We start from the raw sequence: 25,378 nt of genomic DNA, 5'->3' as shown, positions 1-25,378 counted from the left end.
AACCTGTGAGGGAAGTTTCCCTTGCTCTGGTCGCTAAAACCTAAGGCTTTAGGCATAGCGTTTAGAGACATGGTGAGAAAACATAACGAGTCAATGAATTTTAAACGGAAATCTGGGTCTGTGAAACTCAGAACTTTACTACCGTGCATGATGACATGAGAAGGTTTGTAACCCAGTTCTATCATGCAGTTGAGGATCAGGTAGCTATCAAAACCTCGTGCATTGTGAGCTATAAACGTGGCTCCCTGGTAAAGAGGTCTCCTGAAATTCAGGAGAAAGTCTCTTACACAGTCTAAACCATAAGAGGCCCACTCTTTACCCTTCCACGTTTTGGTGCAGACCAAGTAAGGAACGTGCACCCCTTCCCTGTCAACATATGTTTCAAAATCGTAAAAAATCAATTTCTCACTGTGCTCTGTCACATACGGGAGAGGCTGGATGTAGCATTGGTGCTGCTCTGCGCTCAGGCCGTCGAGGGCTACTTTTTCCCAACAGATGTGACACTTCTTTAGAGGACAGGTGTGAGACTCTGCTCTTTTACTGGCAGGAACAGTGTACAGATTTCTGCAATCCCTGCATCTTTTAACCATATTGCAGGTACTGATTTGCTGCTGCTGAGGCTCTTTGTGTTTGGAAAAGCACAAAGATGTACAACAAGTCCTGCCGCAGTCCCGGCAGTATACACGCCTGTGATCCTCTCCAACCAGACAGAGGTCACAGCAGACGGGGCAGTAGCCCGGGCAGCTATGCGTGTAAGAGTTTTCAAAGGTCTTGTAACAATACTGACACACATGTCTAGCACCCAGAAAACCTTTCAGATTAAGTATACTGTAGTAATGATTTTGAAATAAAAGCAAAAACAGAGGATTTTAACGATCGGAAAAGTCAGTCTCAAAATGTGACAGAGGACGCTCATCTGTAGTCCTGTGAAAGACCACAATTTTACGTCTGAGAATATTTTCAAATTTTCCAACATCGCTAAAGGTCACAGAAGTTTGTTCGCTCAAATCTGCAAGACGTTGCAACTCTCTCCCTCGTTCGACAGCCTCATTGACAGTGCCCCCGGGATTTGTGAGGTGAGCTAGGCAGATGGCGAAACAGAGACGATCATCACTATTGTATGCTACATAGAGATGACGTTTCTTCTTTCGGATGATTTCGCAGTCTAGAGTTTTGTGAAGTTTTCGTTTCACGCCTCCGTTGGGATTTCTCACCACCTGGACAATTAATTCCAGGTCACCGTCTGAGGCGATATCTGCATTGGATTGTACTAACCTTTCTAGCAGACCCTCAAACACAGGAAGGATGGCATCCCCGCTTTCATCGACGGTCACGTCATTAGCGGAAGATTCTAACCGGCATGCCCCCCTCGCCCGACGTCACTTCCTTGCCGGCATTCATTTCAAAGTTTGAGCACGGTAGAAACAAGGAGGCGAGCCGTAAGCAGCGTCTCTTTTAGTTTTTTGAAAATTACTAGTGGTGGGCATAGATTATTTTTTTTAATCTAGATTAATCTCAATGTAATCATGAAATTAATCTAGATTAATCTAGATTAAAATGGCTCATTTGAATTTTACCGAAGGCATTCAGAATATGTGTGCTACCTAAATAATGATTAAAACTAAGTCTTAGACAATCGTTTTTAAACCAGGTGGCACATTAGACCAGGGGCTCATCTCCTGTTTCCAAAATGCATCACTAACTGCTTGAGAATGTCGTTTGATTCTTGATGAAAATAAATCATGTTCAGTAAGACATACTTGTGTTTACAAACAGTTTATTCAGTAACACATGAATTTTACTGTAAGCCTACATAAGAGGTCCAAGTCCAGTCCAAGCTCTATTTCTCCTTCTTCCACCAGTCACTCAGGCAGACCAGCTTGTTCACATTTTCTGGTGACAAACTAGATCTCCTCTTCTGCACAATATGCCCTGCTAAAGAAAAAAGTCTCTCGCATGGAACAGTTGTGGCAGGAGTCCCCAAGTATTTACGGGCAATGTGGGCCATCTTACCATAGACAGCAGTGTGCTCTGACCACCATTTCAGTGGACACTGGTCTAGACTGGCACTGGGCTCTACCTTGTACCTCTCCACAGTATTGTCTTCTGGTGTTTCCTCATCTGATTCTGAGTCTGATGATCCCATCAGTAGCAGGGCTGTTTTCTTCTTGGGTGGCTCAGGGTTCTCCTCCCCTGATGGCTGCAGAGCAGGTTTTTCTCCCTTCACCAACTCTCTTAGCAATGCCCACACTGGCTCCCTGTCTGCTCTGGGCAGGCACTTGAGGTCCTTAAATCGTGGATCCAAAGCAGTCGCCACCTTTGATGAATAAAAAATAATAAATTATTGATTGATGAAAATGTCACTTTCCAAATCCAACCTAAATATTTCTTCATGACTCATTCATATATTCATTCACCGATCTACTTAACAGTCCATGATGGTCAAACAATACAGTTATCTTCTTGTCAGTCTACCCAGTCTATACCTTAAGCCATTCCAGATTTATTTTCTCCTTCCGCTGGTTGAGGTCTTTGGTGAAGGCAGCCTTGAATCTTACAATATATGCAGGATCATCATCTGAGATCTTCATCGCGTGCTGAAGGTGGCACAGGGCAGGTAGAACCACAGAGCAGGATACATACTTGTCCCCACCAAGGAGCTCAGTGATGTACCTACACAGACAGAGACACACACACAGACAGAAAGTAACAGAGGATAAATAATTGACATTCATTTAACTCAGATTACACATTTTTAAAGTTCTTAATCACATTACATTTAAGGGCATGTGTTTCTTAAATAGCATACAAAGTGACATTTAAAAGGACTTGTATGGCAATTCATGAACATGCTATTTTTGTAGACCATACCTGCATGGCTCCAATAGTTCCTCTAGCTTTGCCAACTTCTCATATTCAGCATTTGTTGGGAGGGCCAGATTGTGTTTCTGCTGAGACAGCATTGTGTGCAGTGCGTTTCTGTTGCGCCTCACGGCTTGATCATCTCAAGGGTGGAATTCCACCGTGTTGGAACATCTTGCACGAGTGGCTCCTCAGCTTGTCCAAGGGAGGCTTGCTGGACATTCAGCTCGTTTGAGTTGGCCGGACTGTGTTTGAAATGTCCGACCACTTTACGGCACTTGGCCAGTGTACCATCAAAGCCACCTTCCCGAAGTGACATTAAAATTGTTCTCTGTACAACATGCGCAACACAGGGCAAATGCTCGAATGGCAGGATCCTCCCTGCTGCCAACATATTAGGCGCGCTGTCAGTTCCAATGGTGCTAATTTTGTCAGCTATCCCCCACTGATTAGCGATGTCGAGAAACTGCCTGGCACACGCTTCCGCATGGTGATGCTCCTCTGTTTTCATCACACCTAACGGACAAAGTAGATCAGAATAAGTTCACTACTAGTATTAGCAATCATAAAAAAAAGCAAACATAATGTGGTGGTAATTCGGATGCCGTGGTATTTAATAGGCTCAATAATTAAACTATGTAATTTAAAATTACAGTTTAACGCATACCTACCTAAAGCGAAGGAGTGCAGTTCCCAGCTGGCATCGATGAGGTGTACAGTAACGCCGAGGTAGTTGTCGTTGTTGACAGAAGTCCAATGGTCCCCAGTCAGTGCTACACAATTAGCTTCTACCATCTTCTCATCTTTTGCGGCTTTCTCTGCGGTGTACTGGTCGTGTATTCTCCTAATAATAGTTCGCCTCGCAGGTAGTTTGTAAGACGGGTCACCTGTAGCCGTCTGGAGAACAAGCTCAAGCCCACCATCTTCAACCACGCTGATGGGCCGGCAGCTGGTGGCAATCCACTGAGTAAGGAGATTAGTTAGCCTGGCTGAGAGGGCTGTGCTGACGGGCTTGCCTCGGTTGCACTCAAACAAAGTAGCTTGATGGCGCTTCGTATGCGCTACTACAGTGCTTGGGCCGGCATCTTCCGAGGAATTAGCAAAGGGATGCTTTGCGTTTAGGTGGTACTTAAGACTGGTAGAACTCCTACAGTATACTAATTCCGCATTGCACAAGGTGCAAACAACCTTACTCTTGTCGAGGTTTCCATCGGGAAGCTTCTTAAAAATAAATTTCCCCCCAAGCAAACCCGGTGGCTTCAAAGCTGCATCCATGTTGACAAGTCGTTCTCGCCCCCCCACAATGCAATTCGGCTAGGTATACATCCGCGCTAAAATATCAAGGTGAAAGTCAGTGAGTATAGACCCAGCTCCCAACCCAATTTTGAGAATAGATTAACGGCGAGATTTTTTTTATCGCACGTTAAGAGTCTCACGTTAACGCAGCACGTTAACGCCGATAACGGCCCACCACTAAAAATTACATTTAAAAAATAAAACCAAAGACTTACCCGTTACAGCAGGAGCGTCCTGTTTTTCCAGAACTTCAGGGCGTTTATTTTTTGAGACCCGTTCCGATCCGAGATCGGGCTGATGTTGACGTTTAACACGGCGGAGTCTCGGACGTTTTTTAGACGGACGGGCGGTTGGCTAAAAATCCTCGTCCCCGCTGTCTCGTCCGCACACTCCGGCAGATGTAGCAGATGTCCCAGAAGATCGATCAGTGCTCTCTATTAAATCAGCAAGTATTTTTACTGAGTGACCTGCCTCCAGAACATCAGCGGTGTCTCTCACCGATGAGATGTTTTCAGGAGGCAATTGCTTAAGAGGCACTGGTTGAAATTCTATGGACACACACACACACACAATAATTGAATCATTATTTGAATTCATTTACTTTAAAAAATATATACGCAGGAATTATTCTTTAAATGTATTCTCATTTAGTTACACAGTACTCCGCCGGCCTCTAGGGCGGCGCTGCTCTCTAAACACTAGCGGAAGATTCTAACCAGCACGCCCCCCTCGCCCTGACCTCACTTCCTTGCCGGCATTCATTTCAAAGTTTGAGCACGGTAGAAGCAAGGAGGCGAGCCGTAAGCAGCGTCTCTTTTGATTTTTGAAAAATACATTTAAAAAATAAAACCAAAGACTCACCCGTTACCGCAGGAGCGTCCTGTTTTTCCGGAACTTCAGGACGGATACTTTCGGAAGCCCTCTCCGTTCCGAGATCGGGCTGATGTTGACGCTTAACACGGCGGAGTCTCGAAGGCTTTTAAGACGGACGGTCGGCACAAAATCCTCGTCCCCGTTGTCTTGTCCGCACACTCCGGCAGACGTATCCGATCTCCCAAAACGCCGCTCAGCACGCTCTACTAAATCTGTAAGTATTTATAGTGAGTGACCTGCGTACAACTCTTTGTCAACAGCTGTTTTGTTTTTTTTTTGTTTTTGTTTTTTTCTGAATCAGATACTCTCTTACCGTAGTCTGACTGTGTTAATTTGAGGTCTTCCAACTCCTCTGGAGTCACTTTTAACAAGAGAAACCCTCGTTAAATAATTTTAAAAATAAGACGTTTAAATGAGTAGCTGTTCTGAGAAGACTTACCGGTAAACAAGTTCTCACGCGGAGGAGAGTGTATTTCAGCGCAAACGGTAACCTCTAAGAAAAATACAAAATGTTTTATTTGTTTTTGGTATTTTTAAAAAGCCGGAGGATCAAGCTGATAAATGCGTATTCCTACCACGAGTCATCTTGCCGATGTAGTCCGATTCCTATGTACCGACGTTACTTTCTCACTTGCACATTTATACCTCTCTGTTTTTGTTTTTCTTTGACGCTTTGTCATGAGACGCCTTAGAGTCTACAACATTGCATATGTTTAATATGAAACTCTGTGTGATACTTTCTGTAGATCCGGACCTTCACACACACTCTGCAGAGAGTAAGGACCATGGAAGAACGGGAAAAGGACTTTTATCACTCCTCAACTTTATTTTATTTGACAGTTTGTATTTTCAGAACTTTTATAAACGCTTTTATTTATATATTGTATTTATTTCCTGCAGAAAATTGCTGGAGAGGTGTGATGATGTGGGGAGGGGTTTTCCCAGGGATAGGAGCGGAAGCAAATGGAGGAAGGAGACATTATTTCTCACCTTTGTGACACGTTCGAATCAACAAATGCCTCCTCACGAGACGCCATAGAGTCTACAACATTGCATATTGACCCTTTGATCTGAAACTCACTTTTCATTGACCACAGCACAAGGAGAAAGCAGCTGCAGCCAATGTTCACATCAAGCACACCCAAATGTTCACATCAAGCACCCAAATGTTCACATCAAGCACACCCAAATGTTCACATCAAACACCCCTAATTTATTTATATTTGTTTATATATGTTTCAGTGAATGAAAAAACAATGAAGGGGTATAGGATGAATGAAGTGAGGTCAGAAAAAGGGGTGGGGAGATACAGTGGGAGGGTCTAGGCAGTGATGTCATAGAGGAGGGGTTAGGAAGTGATGTCATCAAGGGGTGGGGTTTACGCTACGTTGTGGGGGGTTGGGGGTTGGGGGGGGGGGGGGGGTTTATGGTCATAAAACACCTTTTTGGCATAAGGGTGTACCCTTATTCTCTTATACATGTCATCAGAATATTTTTGTGTCATTTGCAAAAATATTCAGATGACACGGCTATAGTGGGCTGTGTGGAAAAGGGAATGGGAAGAGGAATACAGAGGACTGGTGGATGACTTTGTTAGGTGGTGTGGGGAGAACCATCTCAATGTGGATAAGACAAAGTAGACGGTGGTTGATTTCAGCTGTAAGAAGGCTAAGCCACTGCCAATTTCCATTGCGGGATCAGATGTGGAGATTGTAACATCATACAAATACCTCTGTGTTAATTTGGACTACAAACTGGAGTGGTCCACAAACACTGAGGTGCTCTATAAAAAAGGCCTGAGTTGACTTTATTTCCTTAGAAGGCTCAGGTCCTTCAACGTCTGCTATAAAATGCTCCACGTTGTACCAGTCGGTAGTGGCCAGTACCATCTTCTTTGCGGTGGTGTGTTGGGGAGCAGGAATCAGAACAAAGGATGCAAACAGACTAAATAAACTCATAAAAAAGGCTGAGTCAGTTGTTGGCACCAGCCTGGCTCCATTAGAGGTGGTGATGAGAGACAGAATGCTTGGAAAGATCAGAGCAATTTTGGACAATGTCTCTCACCCCCTTTACAGCATCTTGGACAGTCTGAGGAGCTCCCACAGCAACAGACTGCTGCAGCCCAGATGTTCTAAGGAGCGCTACAGCCAGTCCTTTCTACCTGAGGCCATCAGACTGTATAATACACATGTAGCCTCCAGAACTGTGCTCTGAATTTCACGTGAATTTCACTTAGATTAATCTCTCTATTTATAACTATACTGTGTTTGTTGTGTATGTGTGCTGCTGGGACAAACTAATTTCCCTCTGAGATTAATAAAGTTATCTATCAATCTATCTATAATGTTTTCTTTTTGAGAATGTGGAGCAAATTCAAAGCCAGCAGGGATGACTGGGATTAAAGAGTATGAAGAGACTGGAAGTTTGAAAGATTCCACCACACGGTTACTGGTTGATATTATTGTCGCTCACATGCATGGAAAAGAAGGGTAAGAGGCTTCAACTTAATCCTATATGCTTTTTCAAAAAACATGTATATAAAAAAAATATTTTAAAAAATGGTAAGAGAACTTTTTCCTGCTTGCAGGAGAGCTGTTAGTAAAGCAACAAAAGAGTTCCATGCCCTCGGGATTGTTTCACTTTTCCCATCTTTGAAAGACCCATACTCCAAAAAGGGATATGTAAGTTTAACTCCTTTGTTTGCATATAAGCAACATACAGTATTTGTTCGTGAGACACCTGTTTTTCTTTCAGGAACACTTCTATGATATTCAAAGCAACAAAGGCCCTAACCCTTTCTTGAGTGGCACATGAAGACAAATCCAGAACCACCTCTTCATCCCAGAGTAGAGTGGAGCTAAAAGGAGGTCCCACATCATCCAGAATATATGATGATCAGCCAATCGGAGATGAATGCATGGAAGCCATATCTCTCCTTCACCACACAACTGATCCTGACTTAGTGTCCCAGAGGATGAGAGAAACCTTCTACTACCGTCAGCAGATTACGTTGTGTTTTGTGTCGTAATGTCTGTATGTAATGTTTACAGTGAAGTCTCAGATACTATTACACTCTGGTCTTAATGACTCCTGGAGCTCCAGGTTCTCCTGTTGTTGGTCTGTGTCTGTGACTCCACCAACAGTGGACTGACACTGGACCTCTAGCTGATTGTGTGAAACCCTATGGGAGAAAACCCACAAAAAGAAAAAGGAGAAAAAGAAAACTCCACAATGCAAGGACCAAATCTCAATCCTCTAACCTTACTCCTGTGAGAAATAATGCTCCATCTTTAAGGAATTGGAGCCCTGCCTCAGTGCCAAAGTTGGCACACACAACTGGCCCCTTGTAAGGCCCCTTGAGTGATTAGATCATTTTGTGTAAATAGAATGAAAAATAAATGAAATAAATATTAATGGTTAAAGTGACAAACACCAAAACTTCATCTAAATTAGACAGGGAGGGTAACAGACATCTATCCATGGTAGCAAATTCAAACAGGGCCTAAAAATTCTGCTTAGACATGAAGCAAGTTTATGTATCGACTTCATTTACCTATAGGTGATTGTGCCTTCCATGTATTATGATCCAGTGTTTGACACTGCACCGATTTCGTGATATAAACATCACGAAACGGGGGAAATGTGTCAGGTTTTGTGCAATTAATTAATCTATCTATGCCTCACTCATCCTCACCCATCTATGTAATCCCTCAAGGAGGGTGATTCCATTAGTATTTACATATCCAGTACCTGCTGCTGTCTTGGGTGCCACTCTGTCTGTAACTGCTGTATTATAAAGGAGATGTTCACATGCATGTGTTTGTCTGAGTATACAACCTTAAAAAAGGGATTAGTGTGGAAACTGTGGTACACGTGAGACAAGAAGAGACTCCATTAGAGATCAGGCCTGCAAAATACCAGGAAAAAATATCTCTTTGAAAATTGAATCGAAGGCAACTGGACATATGTTTGTCTGGGAAGACGTTTCGCCTCTTATCCAAGGGGCTTCATCAGTTCATACGCATCGGTCTATCTAGTCCGCACTAGTCTGACCAAGAAAGTGGAGTAAGACCCAGGTATTTAACCTGTTGTGGGTGGGACCACCAAAGTACCTGTGAAAGTACTGGTTTCACCTGACCATTGTTGTGGTCCCCAGTGAACGACAGTCGTCAGGCTCACGTGACCTAGTTTGTGTCTCATGTGAACGACAGTCGTTAGGGTCAGGTGAGTCCCTGGTGGATGACGCTCGTTGAGAGTCGTCAGAGGTTAAGTTGTTTACTCTCCTGGGTACACATGAAAGGGCTACATTGTAAATGGGGGATAGGTGGTGTCGCAGACCCCCTCCTCTGTTTAGTGATGGTTTTTCCACTTTCACATAGATGGCTTCTTTGACTCCTCTCTCAAACCATCTGTCCTCCCTGTCCAGGATTTTGACATTGCTGTCTTCAAAGGAGTGTGCTTTTTCCTTTAGATGTGAGTAGACAGCTGAGACTGGACCCGAGGAGTTAGCCCTTCTGTGTTGGGCCATGCGTTTGTTCAAAGGTTGTTTAGTTTCCCCAATATATAGGTCCTTGCATTCCTCACTGCATTTGACCGCATATATTAGGTTGCTTTTATGATTGTGTGGTATCTTGTCTTTGGGGTGTACCAGTTTCTGTCTGAGAGTGTTGCTGGGTTTGAAACATACAGGAATTTGATGTTTGTTAAAAATCCTCCTGAGTTTCTCTGAGACCCCAGACACGTATGGAATGACAATGTTTTTGTGTTTATCTTCCATATTCTCAGCATCCTCCCTGTTGGTATTCTTTCTGGAGCGTGTTGTTTTGCCAAACGACCAACTCGGATAGCCACAAGTTTTCAGAGCTCTCTTTATATGCTTATGTTCTTCTGCTTGGGCCCGAGTGGAGGTTGGTATGTTGTCAGCCCTGTGTTGCAAGGTTCTGATAACTCCCAGTTTGTGCTCCAGTGGATGATGTGAGTCAAAAAGTAGGTATTGATCGGTGTGTGTGGGTTTCCTGTATACCCCAATGTGGAGGCTCCTGTCCTCAGTAAGGTGAACGTCACAGTCCAGGAATGGTAGGTGGTTATCTTTGACATCTTCTCTTGTGAATTTGATGTTTTTGTCCACAGAGTTGATGTGTTCAGTGAAAGCTTGTAAATCTTGGGTTTTGATCTTTACCCATGTGTCATCCACATACCTAAACCAGTGACTTGGAGGTGTACCTTTGAATGAGTTGAGGGCCTTTTGTTCTACCATTTCCATGTATAGATTAGCCACAATGGGGGACACTGGTGAGCCCATAGCACAGCCGTGTTTTTGTCTGTAAAATTTGCTGTTAAACTGGAAATATGTGGTGTTGAGGCACAAATCCAGTAACTGGCAGATCTGGTCTGGTGTGAGATTGGTTCTGTCTTGTAGTGTGTTATCTTGTTTCAGGTGATTCCTCACTGTTTCCACCACCTCTTTAGTTGGAATGCAAGTGAATAAGGAGGTCACATCATATGACACCATGGTTTCTTCTTGTGCCATTTTCAAACCTTTGGTTTTGTTCACAAAGTCTAATGAGTTGTGAACATGATGTGGTGTGTTTCCAACCAGGGGGGCTAAGATGTTGGCTACATGCTTAGCGATATTGTAGGTTACTGAATTGATGCTGCTAACAATAGGTCTGAGTGGTGTCCCTTCCTTATGGACTTTGGGGAGTCCATATAGGCATGGAATGGTATCCTGAGGGTAGAGGCGGAGGTACTGAGGTCGGTCAATTACTCCATCTTGTTGTAATTTTTGAAGACATTCAATGACCTTCCTTTTGTAGCCACTGGAAGGATCTCGTTTCAGAATTTCATATGTGTTAGTGTCGTTTAAAAGAGTGGTAACTTTAGCATGGTAGTCGCTTGTATTCAGGATAACTGTGCATCTCCCTTTGTCAGCTGGAAGGATGGTGATGTTTTTATCCTTGCTCAGGGATACAACACCAACAGGGAGGATGCTGAGAATATGGAAGATAAACGCAAAAACATTGTCATTCCATACGTGTCTGGGGTCTCAGAGAAACTCAGGAGGATTTTTAACAAACATCAAATTCCTGTATGTTTCAAACCCAGCAACACTCTCAGACAGAAACTGGTACACCCCAAAGACAAGATACCACACAATCATAAAAGCAACCTAATATATGCGGTCAAATGCAGTGAGGAATGCAAGGACCTATATATTGGGGAAACTAAACAACCTTTGAACAAACGCATGGCCCAACACAGAAGGGCTAACTCCTCGGGTCCAGTCTCAGCTGTCTACTCACATCTAAAGGAAAAAGCACACTCCTTTGAAGACAGCAATGTCAAAATCCTGGACAGGGAGGACAGATGGTTTGAGAGAGGAGTCAAAGAAGCCATCTATGTGAAAGTGGAAAAACCATCACTAAACAGAGGAGGGGGTCTGCGACACCACCTATCCCCCATTTACAATGTAGCCCTTTCATGTGTACCCAGGAGAGTAAACAACTTAACCTCTGACGACTCTCAACGAGCGTCATCCACCAGGGACTCACCTGACCCTAACGACTGTCGTTCACATGAGACACAAACTAGGTCACATGAGCCTGACGACTGTCGTTCACTGGGGACCACAACAATGGTCAGGTGAAACCAGTACTTTCACAGGTACTTTGGTGGTCCCACCCACAACAGGTTAAATACCTGGGTCTTACTCCACTTTCTTGGTCAGACTAGTGCGGACTAGATAGACCGATGCGTATGAACTGATGAAGCCCCTTGGATAAGAGGCGAAACGTCTTCCCAGACAAACATATGTCCAGTTGCCTTCGATTCAATTTTCAAAGAGAGAACTATGACCTGGATGAATGAGAACATTCACAGACAGGAAAAAAGATAGATCTGATGTAGAATTTGATACAAGTAAAAACACACCCACCACCTGTCCCAGAACCTGGTCAACAGTCTGCCACTGGTCATGTGTAAAGGCCACGTGCTGTACTTTTTTCATACAAGATGGGAAGGGCTAAATTTTAGATACAAGTAGAATCATCCCAAAAATAACCAATGAAAGGGAAAAAGGGCCAAGGTCAGACATGCCCCTTGGTCTGAAACACACCTACAATTTACAATATAAAAAGTGATGCACAGATGGTAAACAAAAGTTTTTTCTGCAGGAGAAACTCACGCTTTTGAACTGTGTTTTTGAGGAATAAAGCTTTCTGGACTCAACTTCTCTGATCTCCTGTATATGACTTTGTGAATTTTTTCTCAGCAGAAGACTTGAATACTTAGATGTTTTTGGAAGAAAAAGACTTAGAGAATGAAGAGTAAAAGAGTAAGGTGTGGGGACTCGACCAGACTTGGACTCAGCTTCAACTGCCCCTTGGTGGGGTCCACAGCCTGGCCAGAAAAATCAGCATCAGTCCCCCTCTTCAGGTCAGCTTTAGCATCGCTGTACCATGCCCTATCACCTGACCTGAAGGTGGAGTCAGGGACTCTGAGGAGTGACCGTACGTGGCTGTTCATCCAGGCTTTCTGATTGGAGAAGTCCCGGATGAGTCTTTTTGTTGTCACATTTTCCACACAGGACCTGATGTAGTTCAGTACAGCTTCTGTGTGTTCAGCCAGGTCCTCATGTTTGAAAAGCTCCCACTCTGTCTGTGAGAAGCAGTGTTGGAGCTGAGTGAGTGCATCCTCAGGACAGCTGAAAACAACTGAAAGTAACTTAACCTTCCTCTCACCTCCTTTAAAGACTGATTAACAACAAAAAGTCTATCAAAGATCAAGAGAAGCTCAGTGGAATGAGGTTCATCAGGGTTTCTGACCCGTTGCAGCATCAGGAAATGTGACCTTACTGTACCTGGAAACAAAAACAAATGAATGAAGAGGTTATTAGTACATGACACTGCAGCCAGCTGACGTCTATCTATAAATCTAAATATAATAATATGGACAGATGCAGCAGAGCACTGGTTCAGCTATCCCATGTTCTAACATGTAGTCTCTCTCCTCTTCCATCTGTTGACTCTTTCATACCAGCAGCCAGTAGGAACGCGGTTAATATACTGAGCATCCCCCACATCCATGTGATGCTGAATCAGGCTGGTGTGTGATGGTGTATCTGAGAAGAGAGACAGGAGAGAATTAAACAGCTTCACTGGATCTTTCCTCTGAGTGTGTGATAGATATTCTGACTGGCCGTCTACGAGGTTTAGATGCTCAGAATAGTTGAATCTCCCTGTTTAGGTGAAGATAAGACTCTAACGAGCTGAACAAGTTCAACTGTCTGTGGAAACTTCAGAGAAAAAGTGAGCACAGTGATGGATGAAAAAAACAGAAGTGAATATTTCCACTAGACTCTGCTGAAGAACTAATCCTGCTGCTTCTTCTGCTGCTAAAGCTGCTGAAATATCACTAAAATCATTAGACCAACTGTTACCACTTACACCATTTTTATGTTTCTGTTGCTGAACATTATTGAATTTTGCAGCTTAATATTTGGACATGGACAACTCTAAATACACTATGTAAGACATCAGGATAGAAGGCAGAGTGGGTTAGCTCAGTAATAAATAAATAAAACCAAGCAAAGTACAGTCACAAAGCTTCTGTTACCACATGAGCTACAAATGTGTATTTGCGATTTAGAGTATACCTACGGGCAATTTAGAGTATATGAGTATACCATACATGTTTTTGGTATAGTGGAAGGAAGTCTGAGTACCCGGAGGCACAGGGAGAACATGCAAACTCCACACAGAAGGGCCCACACCAGGGTTCGAACCTGGAACCCTCTTGCTGTGAGACGACAGCGCTAACCACAGCACCACCACTGCCCATGTTTCAACTCTTCATAATTCAGTATATTTAGACAGAACCAAATCATTCTGCTATTACTTACTAACATTATGAGACTGTATGTTTAGACAATACTTTTCACATCTTCTGAAGTCAGTGATGTGTGCACTACAGCAAAAAAAGGATTTCAATGGAACAATGTCTACAGAGCCTCTTACAGCTTTCTTTCTTCTACACAGTCATTATGACAAGTTCACCACAAAAAGAGATAAAAATATGGACTCAATGTAGAAAAAGAAGCCAAAAAACTCCACCTCTGTAAGACTGTTAATACGTTTTACATTTTAGAAAAAAAAAAAAAAATCATTATTTTGGCTGATAAAAGGATTTAGTCAAATGAGATCAACTTAAAAGTACAACTACTTCTCCATCTATGAGGTGTTAATAATTTGATCACATCTGTCACAGCAGCTGCTACTGTTAAAAATCCAAACTCTTTATAACTGTTGCAGGTTTTTAAGGTATTTAAATAAGGTATTTAATAGATGATTTATTTAGTTCATTTATTTTAGATTATTAATATGTTTTGTAGATCCTGTTTAATATTTAGCACTGCTGTTTCTGACACAACTACCAAAGTATTATTAAAGCTGCTACAAATAAAGCTACTACTACTCCTACTGATGAATGAATGAATGGAGTTGTATGTCACTCACATTAATGCAGACTGAGACTCAGAAACTGACATAATCAGAGCACTTTAAAACTCTGCACTCCTGACCTCTAGTGGCTGGAGTCAGTGTGACGTGCTCTCACATAACACCTTCTAATACACGTCTGAATTTATTCATCAGTTAATAAATGTACAGTATAATTTTAAACATTAATTTAAAGGAAAATGGGAAATTTATCAAACAAAAAAATTCTTTAGATGAACTAAAAATTAGGTCAGAAAAAACTAAAAATCATTCAAAAAAAAAAAAACATTGTACCTTTGATTTTTCTGTTGTATATGTTCTGTCATTATACTGACATATGAACTGTGGGAAGAACATGTTGGGATGGAATATTGTCTGTAGAGCCTCCTAAAGCCTTTTACCTCTGTCTTGGAAGTTATGCCACTTTGGTCTCAATCAACAGAATTATTACATTTAGAAATGTTTTAAATGATTGAAATACTTAGTTAAATTCTTTGGAACTAAACCTTTACATGGTACGGCTAATTCGTTTTTCCTTTTTTTTTGACTGTAGAAGAAAATGAAAGTTTGAAGCAAGGAGTTGGAGAAAGAGTCAGGGTGAGAACTTACCATGACTTTTTTTTATTAAGCGTTATTAAATACAATTAACGTATCTTACACACTAAACAGAGTAGAAACTTATCTAAATAGTAAAAAAAGTAAAAAGTGAAAACTTATTACTACATCTATGTACAAACATCCAGGAAAATAATTTAAAAAAAAGAAAGTCAAACTAGTTGACTTAAAGTCCTCTCAGACTGCTGCTGTAACATCAGTGGATTCAACACGAAGCTCTGAGGAAAAAGAGCAGAGGTGCTGTTACACACAGCAAACGCCACATATTTAACGAGTGTGGATGCTGCTCAGGACGACAAATACTGACTCGCTTGATCGCCAGATGAGACCGAGTGCGGTTTACCACCTCAGCCAAACAATGACCTGCTACAGCCCACTCCACAAAGCCCCCATTCACAGCAACAGCCAAGGAAATCGCACACATCTCCACTCCACACTTCCACCATCCACAGCTCTCATCAACATACAACCACTCCCACTGGTCTCTGAACAGCAGCTACACATCAAACTTACTGATCACTTAGCATAAAGCACCGACCGAGGCCCAACCAAACACTCTCAGCACAACTGTTCAGCATCATCCGGGCAGCACATGAAGACCTGCAGGAGGACAAACAATCAGTGGGACGGCTGTCTGCAGGACAACCAAACATTTTTAGAAAAGATAACACTTTATTGATCCCACAGAAGGGAAATTTACTTATGATACTGGAGTGTGTCTGTGCTGGGACCTGCTGAAGATTCCTGTTCAGAGGTCTGACTTGCAGCCACCAGCAGCATTTTGGTGTTGGGACAGAACTCCTGTGTGTCTCCTTCCTCAGGACACATGGATCTCATGTCTCACATCACATCTGTCCAACCCCATGTATCATACTTTGACAGTAGTGATCAAATGGTTAAATTGTCCAACCTGTGCCTGCTGACACAATATACTATACCAGCAGACAATGAAACAGTGTAATCGCACCAGACCCAGTGTCTGAGAGGACCTCTCCAAGTTGTGAGGAACACTCACCTTCTTAAGAGCGTTGTCTCATGTCTCTTGTCTGCTGATGTCAAAGCAGATGAGGACTGCATCAGTGTCAATGTAGGACAGAGGACACACTTTGTCATAGTTCCTTCACTTAAAGAAACATCTACAGGTCAGTTGATTTCCTTTCTAGAAACATTGTTCCTCAGTGTAATCAATGTTAGTGTGAGTGCTGCTCATATTAACGAGGATAGGCCTGTTCTGGGTGACAGGGACCAGGAGAGTGGGATGTAATGCAACAATCTGATAATAATACACCTCAGCCACCTGGTGGGGGGGGGGGGGGGGGGGGGGGGGGGGGGGTAGCTGCAGCCTCACCACCTCTACTTTTGGCCTCTGCTCAGGCTGAGGAGCAGCTGTGTCTGACGTGCATCAACAAACAGTGAAAACTTTCCTCAGTGCTTCTGAAGGTTTTTCACATTCTGCAGTGAACACACAGACTGTTGATGCATCTCATTTTCTTCTTTTACTTGAAAAGTCATTTTGGGATGTGTAGGGGTGTAATGGGGAGCACACAATGCTCCAATGGCCCCACTTGTCGATAGGCTCTCTCAAAGTGACTTTATAACCTCTTCAAGTCTACAAGGCAAGACACCCCACTGGTCTTTTTACATTGTTCATCCAATTCACCTAAACACAAATTAAACACAAGTTTCTATCTTTGTTTTTTCTCAGATCTTTCAGATAAACTGTGGCAGCATTTTAGTTTGAACTGAATCAGCTCAGTTGTCCCAAGATTCAGAGAAAGACAAACACTGATGTTCACAGTGATGCTTTAATTGTGAAAGGACAAGATCATGATTAGAATCTTAAAAAAGTAAACTCTTACAACAGTGAGAGGGTTTCTCTAACAGGAGGAGACTCTCTCTGCTACACTTTACACAGAGACACTGAGGAACCAGACAACCTGAACCCGAACCCAGGATACAGAGGTTCAGTGAATGTGGTGTTGAAGGTGTAGAGGTGGATCAGTGAGTCAGAGGAGACTCTGTAGAAGGACAGAGAGCCAGCAGGACAGTCCACATACACTGCTACTCTGTCAGAGACAGAGGAAGATGATGAAGAGGAGGAGGAGGAGGAGACAGGTGTCCTTCTGTTATTGTGCCACACACAGTAACCACCATCAGAGCAGCTCAGACTCCAGGACTGATCGTTCTTTCCAAACAAAAAGTCCTTTCTGTTTCCTTTCCTTCTGATTCCTCTGTAACTCACTGATATATGAACCCTTCCTCTCCACTCGACCTCCCAGTAACAGCGACCAGTCAGATGATTACTACACAGCAGCTGAAGCCTCTGATCAAATCTGTCTGGATGATCAGGATATGACTGATCCTCCTCCACATGTGTCACCTTCCTGTTGTTGTCAGACAGTTTGAGGTTTCTGTTTACTGTGTTTGTGTCGATGGTGAGTTCACAGAAATCTGATGGAGAGAAGAAGACACAACACAGCTGCAGTTATTGATCTATCACCTGATCATTGATTGAAGATGGCTGAATGTGAGCTGCTTTGCTTTCAGGAATCAAATGAAAACCACACTTACACTTCCTCAGACCTGGTCTCAACCATCGGACTCCACCAGGCTCCACCCTGAAAGGAGGAGGGGGGTCAGACCAGCACGTTCTCTTTCAGCATGCAAACATGGACATTACATGGCTCTCATACACAGATGGTTTGATTATTCTGTTCATTCAGCAAAGAGACAAAGGACCTGGAGTCCTTATCTTGGTGTGTAGTGTGTAGATGGTCTTATTATTGTTGGGATGTTATTATTAGTGTGTCAGCACTGAACAGGTATCTAAAGTCTTTGGGGTTGTTGTGGTGAAAGCACTCTGAGTGCTCAAAGTGGCTCAATTGGTTCAGGAGCAGTTCAACCAGCTGCAGCTCAAATGTTTCCATGCTGGCTTTGTGCTGATGCAGCATGAAATCCAGTCTGAGAAAGTCCTGCTCAGTCTCAAAAACAAGAGAAAATGATGAATAATTGTCTGAGTCTAGAAAGTTCTGCTCAACTTAGGGGTGTGCGATATGTCGAAATTAGATCATGAAGACGATCTTGATGTTGACGATCTGCCAGAGGAGAGAGATCGTATTATCGTCTATAGGGCACATTCTATTAATTGCACCTGTATTCTTGCGCACAGAAGCACGAGAAGTTTTTTTTTCCTTGGGCAACTAACAGCCCGCTTCACGTGAACATGACCAACCAATCATGGCGAAGTACTAGCAGTGCTGATTTTTTTTTTTTAAACTAGCCTCGCTGTTTTAGTCAAGGTGTAGCAGGTAGCCATGGCCGACTACAAAAGTGAAAGCTTGGAGTTGGTCCCCAAAAAGAACTCCACTTCAGTCGTATGGACAGTGTTGGGGAGTAACGGAGTTCATGTAACATGTTTCTGTCTTGGCCAACGCATTCCTGTCCGGGCTCTGTTTTGCCGGCTGCGGCTCAAGCTCTCGCTCCTGCTGCTCCTCGTCCGACTCCATTCTGACCGACTGATCAGGCGAATAGCTCGTTTATTTTCGTTTGTTTTCGTGGAGCTGGGGCTTCTGGGAAATGCATCGGGTTGCCTTCGTTCATTTAGAGAATAAATATCAACTCGTGAAACAGAGAAGTATCATCACGTAATCCATTGATTTCAACAATGTAACTGTATTCTGAATACTATCTATTTAAACTGTAACTGTAATGGAATACAGTTACTCTTAATTTGTATTCTGAATACGTATCGCCGTTACATGTATTCCGTTACTCCCCAGCACTTCGTATGGAACTGGTTTGGGTTTTCTCCAAACGACAAAGCGCAAACACAACGAACCTCTTTAACCACCTGAAGAGGCAGCATCCGAAACAATTAGCTGAGAGCCAAGCAGCGAGGCCAACCACACATGAGCCAGTGGTAACAGCTAAAGACATTATATAGAAACAACCAACTATAACACAAAAGCCTTTCATAAAAGCACGACATATGAGAGAAGTAGCAAACGGTGGAAAGTGGTGACTTTTTTTTGCCTTTATAACTCAGTTTTTACAAAGAAAATAGTTTGGTTCTAAATTAACTTCACTGTAAAAATGAACTGTGATAAAATCGTGATTTTACCATTAAAAAATCGTGATGTGATATTTTTGCCATATCGCCCACCCGTAGCTCAACTTTAGTAAAATTGTACTTTGAACAATCGGGTAATCGGACTCCCGCTCAGTCTACAATGCACCAAAGCCCTACGCCAGAGTGGGGCTCAAACCCACAACCCCAAGAGACTGAGTCTCGTGCTCTACCAACTGAGCTAACCAGGCAGCTGATGTACATCTGATATGAGAAAATCATCAGCTAAAGAGACTGATGGATCCTGACCTTAGAGTCTCCAGGGTACAGTGTGGACTCTTCAGTCCAGCAGACAGAAGCTTCACACCTGAATCCTGCAGGTCATTGTTACTCAGGTCCAGGTCTCTCAGACTAGAGGACTGGGAGCTGAGAACTGAGGACAGAGCTTCACAGCTTGTCTCTGAGAGGTTACAGCTGCTCAGTCTGAAGAGGAAACAATGAAGAAAAAGTCAAATAACATTTGTGTTGAAAGGACAATCAAAGGAACAAAACTCTCAGTTTGCTCTGCAGCTCACAGCAAACTAACAGACCTGCATTTGAAAACTGGGCCAATCAGTGACAGTTCTACATTGAATTACTCCCCCCCCCCCAATGTCTGTTTTATTCTCAACAAGTCGCAGACTTGTAAGTTAAATATGATACAGTCTGTAATAAACAGACATGTACAGTCGAGGCCGTAAGTATTCGGAGAGTTAGACATCTTTTCTTTCTTCAGGCTCTCAGCACATTGACTTTAAAATATAATAAAGGATACTACAGTCAATAACTGCAAAGGATTTTACACTAAATATTAAATCTGATAAGTTTGTTTCACTTCATGTGTATTTGTCCAGTTACTTTTGAACCACTTGGCTTGGAGACTTGGCTCTTTAATGTAGGATCCATTATTTTAATTCAGATTCAATGTGCTGAAGCTAAGAGCCTGAAGAACAATAACTGTCCAAATACTTCAGGTCTTGACTGTGTGTTAATGTTGGTACCTGATTTGATTTAGTTTGAATCCTCTGATAAAATTGTTTATTAGTTGTAAGTACAGGGCAGCTGTGTCTCATTAGGTAGAGAGGTCTGTCCATTAATCACAGCTCTCCTCCTGTCAACATCAAGTGTCCTTAGGCTAAAAACCTCAACCTCATACCAGCCCTGATGTCCAGACCAGCACCTTGTATAGTAGCTGGCTGCCATCAGTGTGTGTGAATGGGTGAATGAGAGGCAGCAAAAGTTCTACATAAACACAGCCATTTACCAGTTTTTAGGTTTAGTCTGTGAAATCTGAGTCATGATTTTTGAGTCTGTGGATTTTGAAGCTCAAGCTGTCTCCATCATTGTTGTGTTCAGTTACCATGGTTACAGCTGCTTGTTTACTCACACACTGACCATGATACTTTTCTCTGCAGGTAAAAAACAGACTGACTCTCCTCAGTAAATCCACTTCTTATTAGAAACTTTGAACCGCTCACCTAGCATTAGCAATGAGCATAGTGAGACCTTATATTAAATTATAAGTATTAACTATTCAGTTAAATTCATTGATTCTGGGAACCATGAGCAAACCTGCATCCTGGGAACGAAGCAATCTGTTGGCATAATATGGTACTATCAGCCTGGCCATTGAGGGCCTTATATGTAAGGAGAAGGATTTTAAAATCAATCCTGGATTTTACAGGGAGCCAAAGAAGAGAAGTTAAGACTATCAGGATTATGAATTAGTTAAGATGTCCATTCATCTGTCTTTCACATTTTCATTTAGTGTTTATTAGTTGATAGAAATGTAATATGTTTTGTTACAGTTCTCATGACTTAGTATTAAGTTGAAATCTTGATTTCATTGTGAAATAAACGGTCGTCGCTAAATTTTTCTCATAGTTTTTTACTGAAATGAGTAACACTGACGTAATCATCTAAACCACTTTATAACAAAGCACAAATGAGTTTGTGTATCTCAGTCACAGTTCATATATGTGAGCTCTACGGAATGTGAAGCTGGATAAAAACAATAGACTGAAAAACTCAAAGATTGTATGAACTATAAAAATCATTAGATATGGGCCTCTCTAAAGTCAGCATTGATGGACGTGAATATCTGCAGTCATTTCAAACGAACTGGAAGTTGATCTGACCTGAGAGTCTCCAGGGTACAGTGTGGACTCTTCAGTCCAGCAGACAGAAGCTTCACCCCTGAATCCTGAAGGTCATTGTCACTCAGGTCCAGATGTCTCAGACTAGAGGACTGGGAGCTGAGAACTGAGGACAGAGCTTCAAAGCTTCTCTCTGAGAGGTTACAGCTGCTCAGTCTGAAGAGGAAACAATGAAGAAAAAGTCAAATAACATTTGTGTTGAAAGGACAATCAAAGGAACAAAACTCTCAGTTTGCTCTGCAGCTCACAGCAAACTAACAGACCTGCATTTGAAAACTGTGCCAAACATCAAACACAGATTTGTTCAGTGAAGCAGAAATATCAGCTCTTTATCCACCTGCTAACCAATGAGAAGTTTCTACATTGATGATCATCTTTCATTGGCTTTGACTCAAATCCTTTCTGTTTTATTCTCAACAAGTTGGAGACATGACAGTTAAATATGACACAATCAGTAATAATCAGACATGTACAGTCAAGTACGTACGTATTTGGACAGTTAGACATGTTATGTTCTTCGGGCTCTCAGCACATTCACTTTAAAATATAATAATGGATACTACAGTCAATGACTGGAGGATTTTACACTAAATATTAAACTGAAATTAAAGCTGATACTTGGCTCTTTAATGTAGGATCCATTATTTTAATTCAGATTCAATGTGATGAAGCTCAGAGCTCAGAGCTGATGATAAGGAATTAAAGAAGAAAGGAATTTATTTTCCCTCCTGCTGAATAAAATAGCAGAGTCTTTATATAATGATGAATAAATCCAACTATCTATACACTTACAGAGCTTTGTTAGAGGCTTTGACAACTGGCAGCAGCTTCAGAAGCGCCTCCTCTGAAGCAGAGTATTTCTTCAGGTCAAACACGTCCAGATCTTTTTCTGATGACAGTAAGATGAAGACCAGAGCTGACCACTGAGCAGGAGACAGTTCATCTGTGGAGAGATGTCCTGAACTCAGGGACTGTTGGATCTGCTCCACTAGAGAACAATCATTCAGTTCATTCAGACAGTGGAACAGGTTGATGCTTTGCTCTGCAGAGGGAGTCTCTTCAATCTTCTTCTTGATGTACTGGACTGTTTGCTGATTGGTCTGTGAGCCACTTCCTGTCTGTGTCAGCAGACCTCGTAGGAGAGTCTGATTGGTCTGCAGTGAAAGACCCAGGAGGAAGCGGAGGAACAAGTCCAGGTGTCCATTTGGACTCTGTAAGGCCTGGTCCACAGCCCTCTGGTAGAGCTGAGTTGGATCAGGTTTGTCTCTGAACAGTTTAGACCAGTTGGACGTTGACTGTTTTTCTGACAGCAGATTGACTCCAGAGTTGATGAAGGTCAGATGGACATGAAGAGCAGCCAGAAACTCCTGAAGACTCAGATGGACGAAGCAGAACACCTTGTCCTGGTACAGTCCTCTCTCCTCTTTAAAGACCTGTGTGAACACTCCTGAGTACACTGAGGCTGCTCTGATATCGATGCCACACTCTGTCAGGTCTGATTCATAGAAGATCAGGTTTCCTTTCTGCAGCTGCTCAAAAGCCAGTTTTCCCAGAGACTCAATCATCTTCCTGGTCTCTGGACTCCAGTGTGGATCTGTCTCAGCTCCTCCATCATACTTAATGTTCTTCAGTTTGGACTGAACCACCAGGAAGTGGATGTACATCTCAGTCAGGGTCTTGGGCAGCCCTCCTCCCTCTCTGGTTTCCAACACATCCTCCAGAACTGTAGCAGTGATCCAGCAGAAGACCGGGATGTGGCACATGATGTGGAGGCTTCGTGAAGTCTTGATGTGGGAGATGATCCTTCTGGCCTGCTCCCCCTCTCTGAACCTCTTCCTGAAGTACTCCTCCTTCTGTGGGTCAGTGAACCCTCTGACCTCTGTCACCATGTCAACACACTCAGGAGGAATCTGATTGGCTGCTGCAGGTCGTGTGGTTATCCAGAGACGAGCAGAGGGAAGCAGTTTCCCCCTGATGAGGTTTGTCAGCAGCACATCCACTGAGGTGGACTCTGTAACATCAGTCAGGATCTCAGTGTTGTGGAAGTCCAGAGGAAGTCGACACTCATCCAGACCGTCAAAGATGAACAGAACCTGGACCTCTTCAAACCTGCAGAGTCCTGCTTCTTTGGTTTCAGTAAAGAAGTGATGAACAAGTTCCACCAAGCTGAACTTTTTCTCTTTCAGCACATTCAGCTCTCTGAACGTGAATGGAAATGTGAAGTGTATGTCCTGGTTGGCTTTGTCTTCAGCCCAGTCCAGAGTCAACTTCTGTGTTAAGACTGTTTTCCCAATGCCAGCCACTCCCTTTGTCATCACTATTCTGATTGGTCCATCTCTTCCAGGTGAGGCTTTAAAGATGTCTCCTTGTCTGATGCTTGTTTCTGGTCTGGCTGGTTTCCTGGATGCTGTTTCAATCTGTCTGACCTCATGTTCATCATTGACCTCTCCAGTCCCTCCCTCTGTGATGTAGAGCTCTGTGTAGATCTGATTCAGAAGGGTTGGGTTTCCTGCTTTAGAGATCCCCTCAAACACACACTGGAACTTCTTCTTCAGAGCAGATTTAAGTTTACGTTGACAAACTGCAGCAAAATGTCCTGAATGAACAAACAAGAAATATCAATGACTGATTCATAAAGAAAACATGACATGTTCACCCCCCTAAAGAACACACATGAACATATTTCATGTCTTGAGACGTTAGTAAATGTCCCATTTGTCCATCATGTTGAATCTTTAGAGAAATCCTCTTACTGCTGTGCAGACAGTCAGCCAGCTCCTCCTGCTTCATTCTCCTCAGGAAGTTCACTGTGATCTTCACAAAAGCCTCTCTGCTGCTCCTCCTCTGCTCTTCATCCTCACTGTCCAACACCTCCTCATCCTCCCTCTGACTCTCAGAGCATTCTGGGTAATCTGGACTCACAACCTTCTGGATCTTCTTCAGCTCCTTCTTCATAAAAGTTACAATGTTCTCCTCCAGCAGCTGGAACAGAAAACTGTATGAATGACACAATCAAAGTAAAACCACGGAGCCAAACATCAGATCCATGTTGGACACACTGACAATCCACTGCTCTAAAAAGTGCAGCATGGAGATTATTGTCAACATAACAGATGTCAAAGTAGTTGTTGTCCATGTACAGACCATAAATATGGAGTCCAGGTGTGTTTGATGCTGCAGGGCAGACTGAGCACTGGGAACCTCTGAGCTCTCCTGGTCCACTCTGTGGAGGAATCATGAAGAATTAGCTCACATTATGTTTGCAGCATCTGTGAGCGTTTTATGGTCTGTATACAAACAACAGCTGCTTTTATGTTCTGTGGTGACTGTCCTGATTAAAGCAAACACTACTGTGCTGTGACATTCTCAATGAGAGGAAACAAGCAATCAGTTCTGTACCTCATGACCTAGAGTCATCATAACAAGTCCACCTTTTAAATGATGAGTTTTAAGGACTCACACTGGGTTTGACAGAAGTCTCACCTCTGCTACAGGACACTAACACAAACACTGGAACTGGATAGGTGCTGAGTTACAGGGAGTTTTAGTTCTGATCTAAATGACACATATAAGAACATAAGAAGTGCTTTTCTTCAAAAGAGAAACATCAACTTTGCCACTAAAGCCTGTGTTTCAGCCTGATCATGTTCATATACTGTGTCATTCATGAAGCCTGGAGACAAAACACAATCACTTCATCTTTCATAGAAGACCAGTTATACAGGACAGCTGTCTGATACATTTTAAACTCAGCTGCAGCTCACTTCTTTGCAGCAGAGGGAGGCTGTCCTTTGAAATCAATGAGGCGACCCATTGACCTGTAACTCTTCATGGACACACAACTGAGCTCGGGTACAGGAAAGTCTGGTCTCTGATGGATCCTGGTGGACACATAGATTAGGACCATCAGAGACACAGGGGCAGGGAATACATATCTATTATTAATACAGTGTTCTCATAGTAAAGAAGAAAACATG

General features: G+C 42.8%; 1 protein-coding gene across 1 annotated transcript; it reads right to left on the bottom strand.

Moving 5' to 3' along the window:
• Positions 1-16,932: 16,932 nt before the first annotated feature.
• Positions 16,933-24,617, bottom strand: LOC121191496 (NACHT, LRR and PYD domains-containing protein 3-like; the record flags this gene model as incomplete). Its single annotated transcript, XM_041052664.1, has 8 exons — positions 16,933-16,943; positions 17,052-17,591; positions 17,712-17,758; positions 19,516-19,689; positions 21,384-21,557; positions 22,194-23,997; positions 24,155-24,383; positions 24,546-24,617. Coding segments are annotated over 8 exons (3,051 nt in total), but the record flags the coding sequence as incomplete, so codon positions are not given.
• Positions 24,618-25,378: the final 761 nt, after the last annotated feature.

Source organism: Toxotes jaculatrix, chromosome 13, assembly GCF_017976425.1.
Source record: "Toxotes jaculatrix isolate fToxJac2 chromosome 13, fToxJac2.pri, whole genome shotgun sequence".
NCBI lineage: Eukaryota > Metazoa > Chordata > Actinopteri > Toxotidae > Toxotes > Toxotes jaculatrix.
The sequence above is the reverse complement of the archived record's forward strand: the minus strand, read 5'-3'. Positions and strand labels throughout refer to the sequence as shown.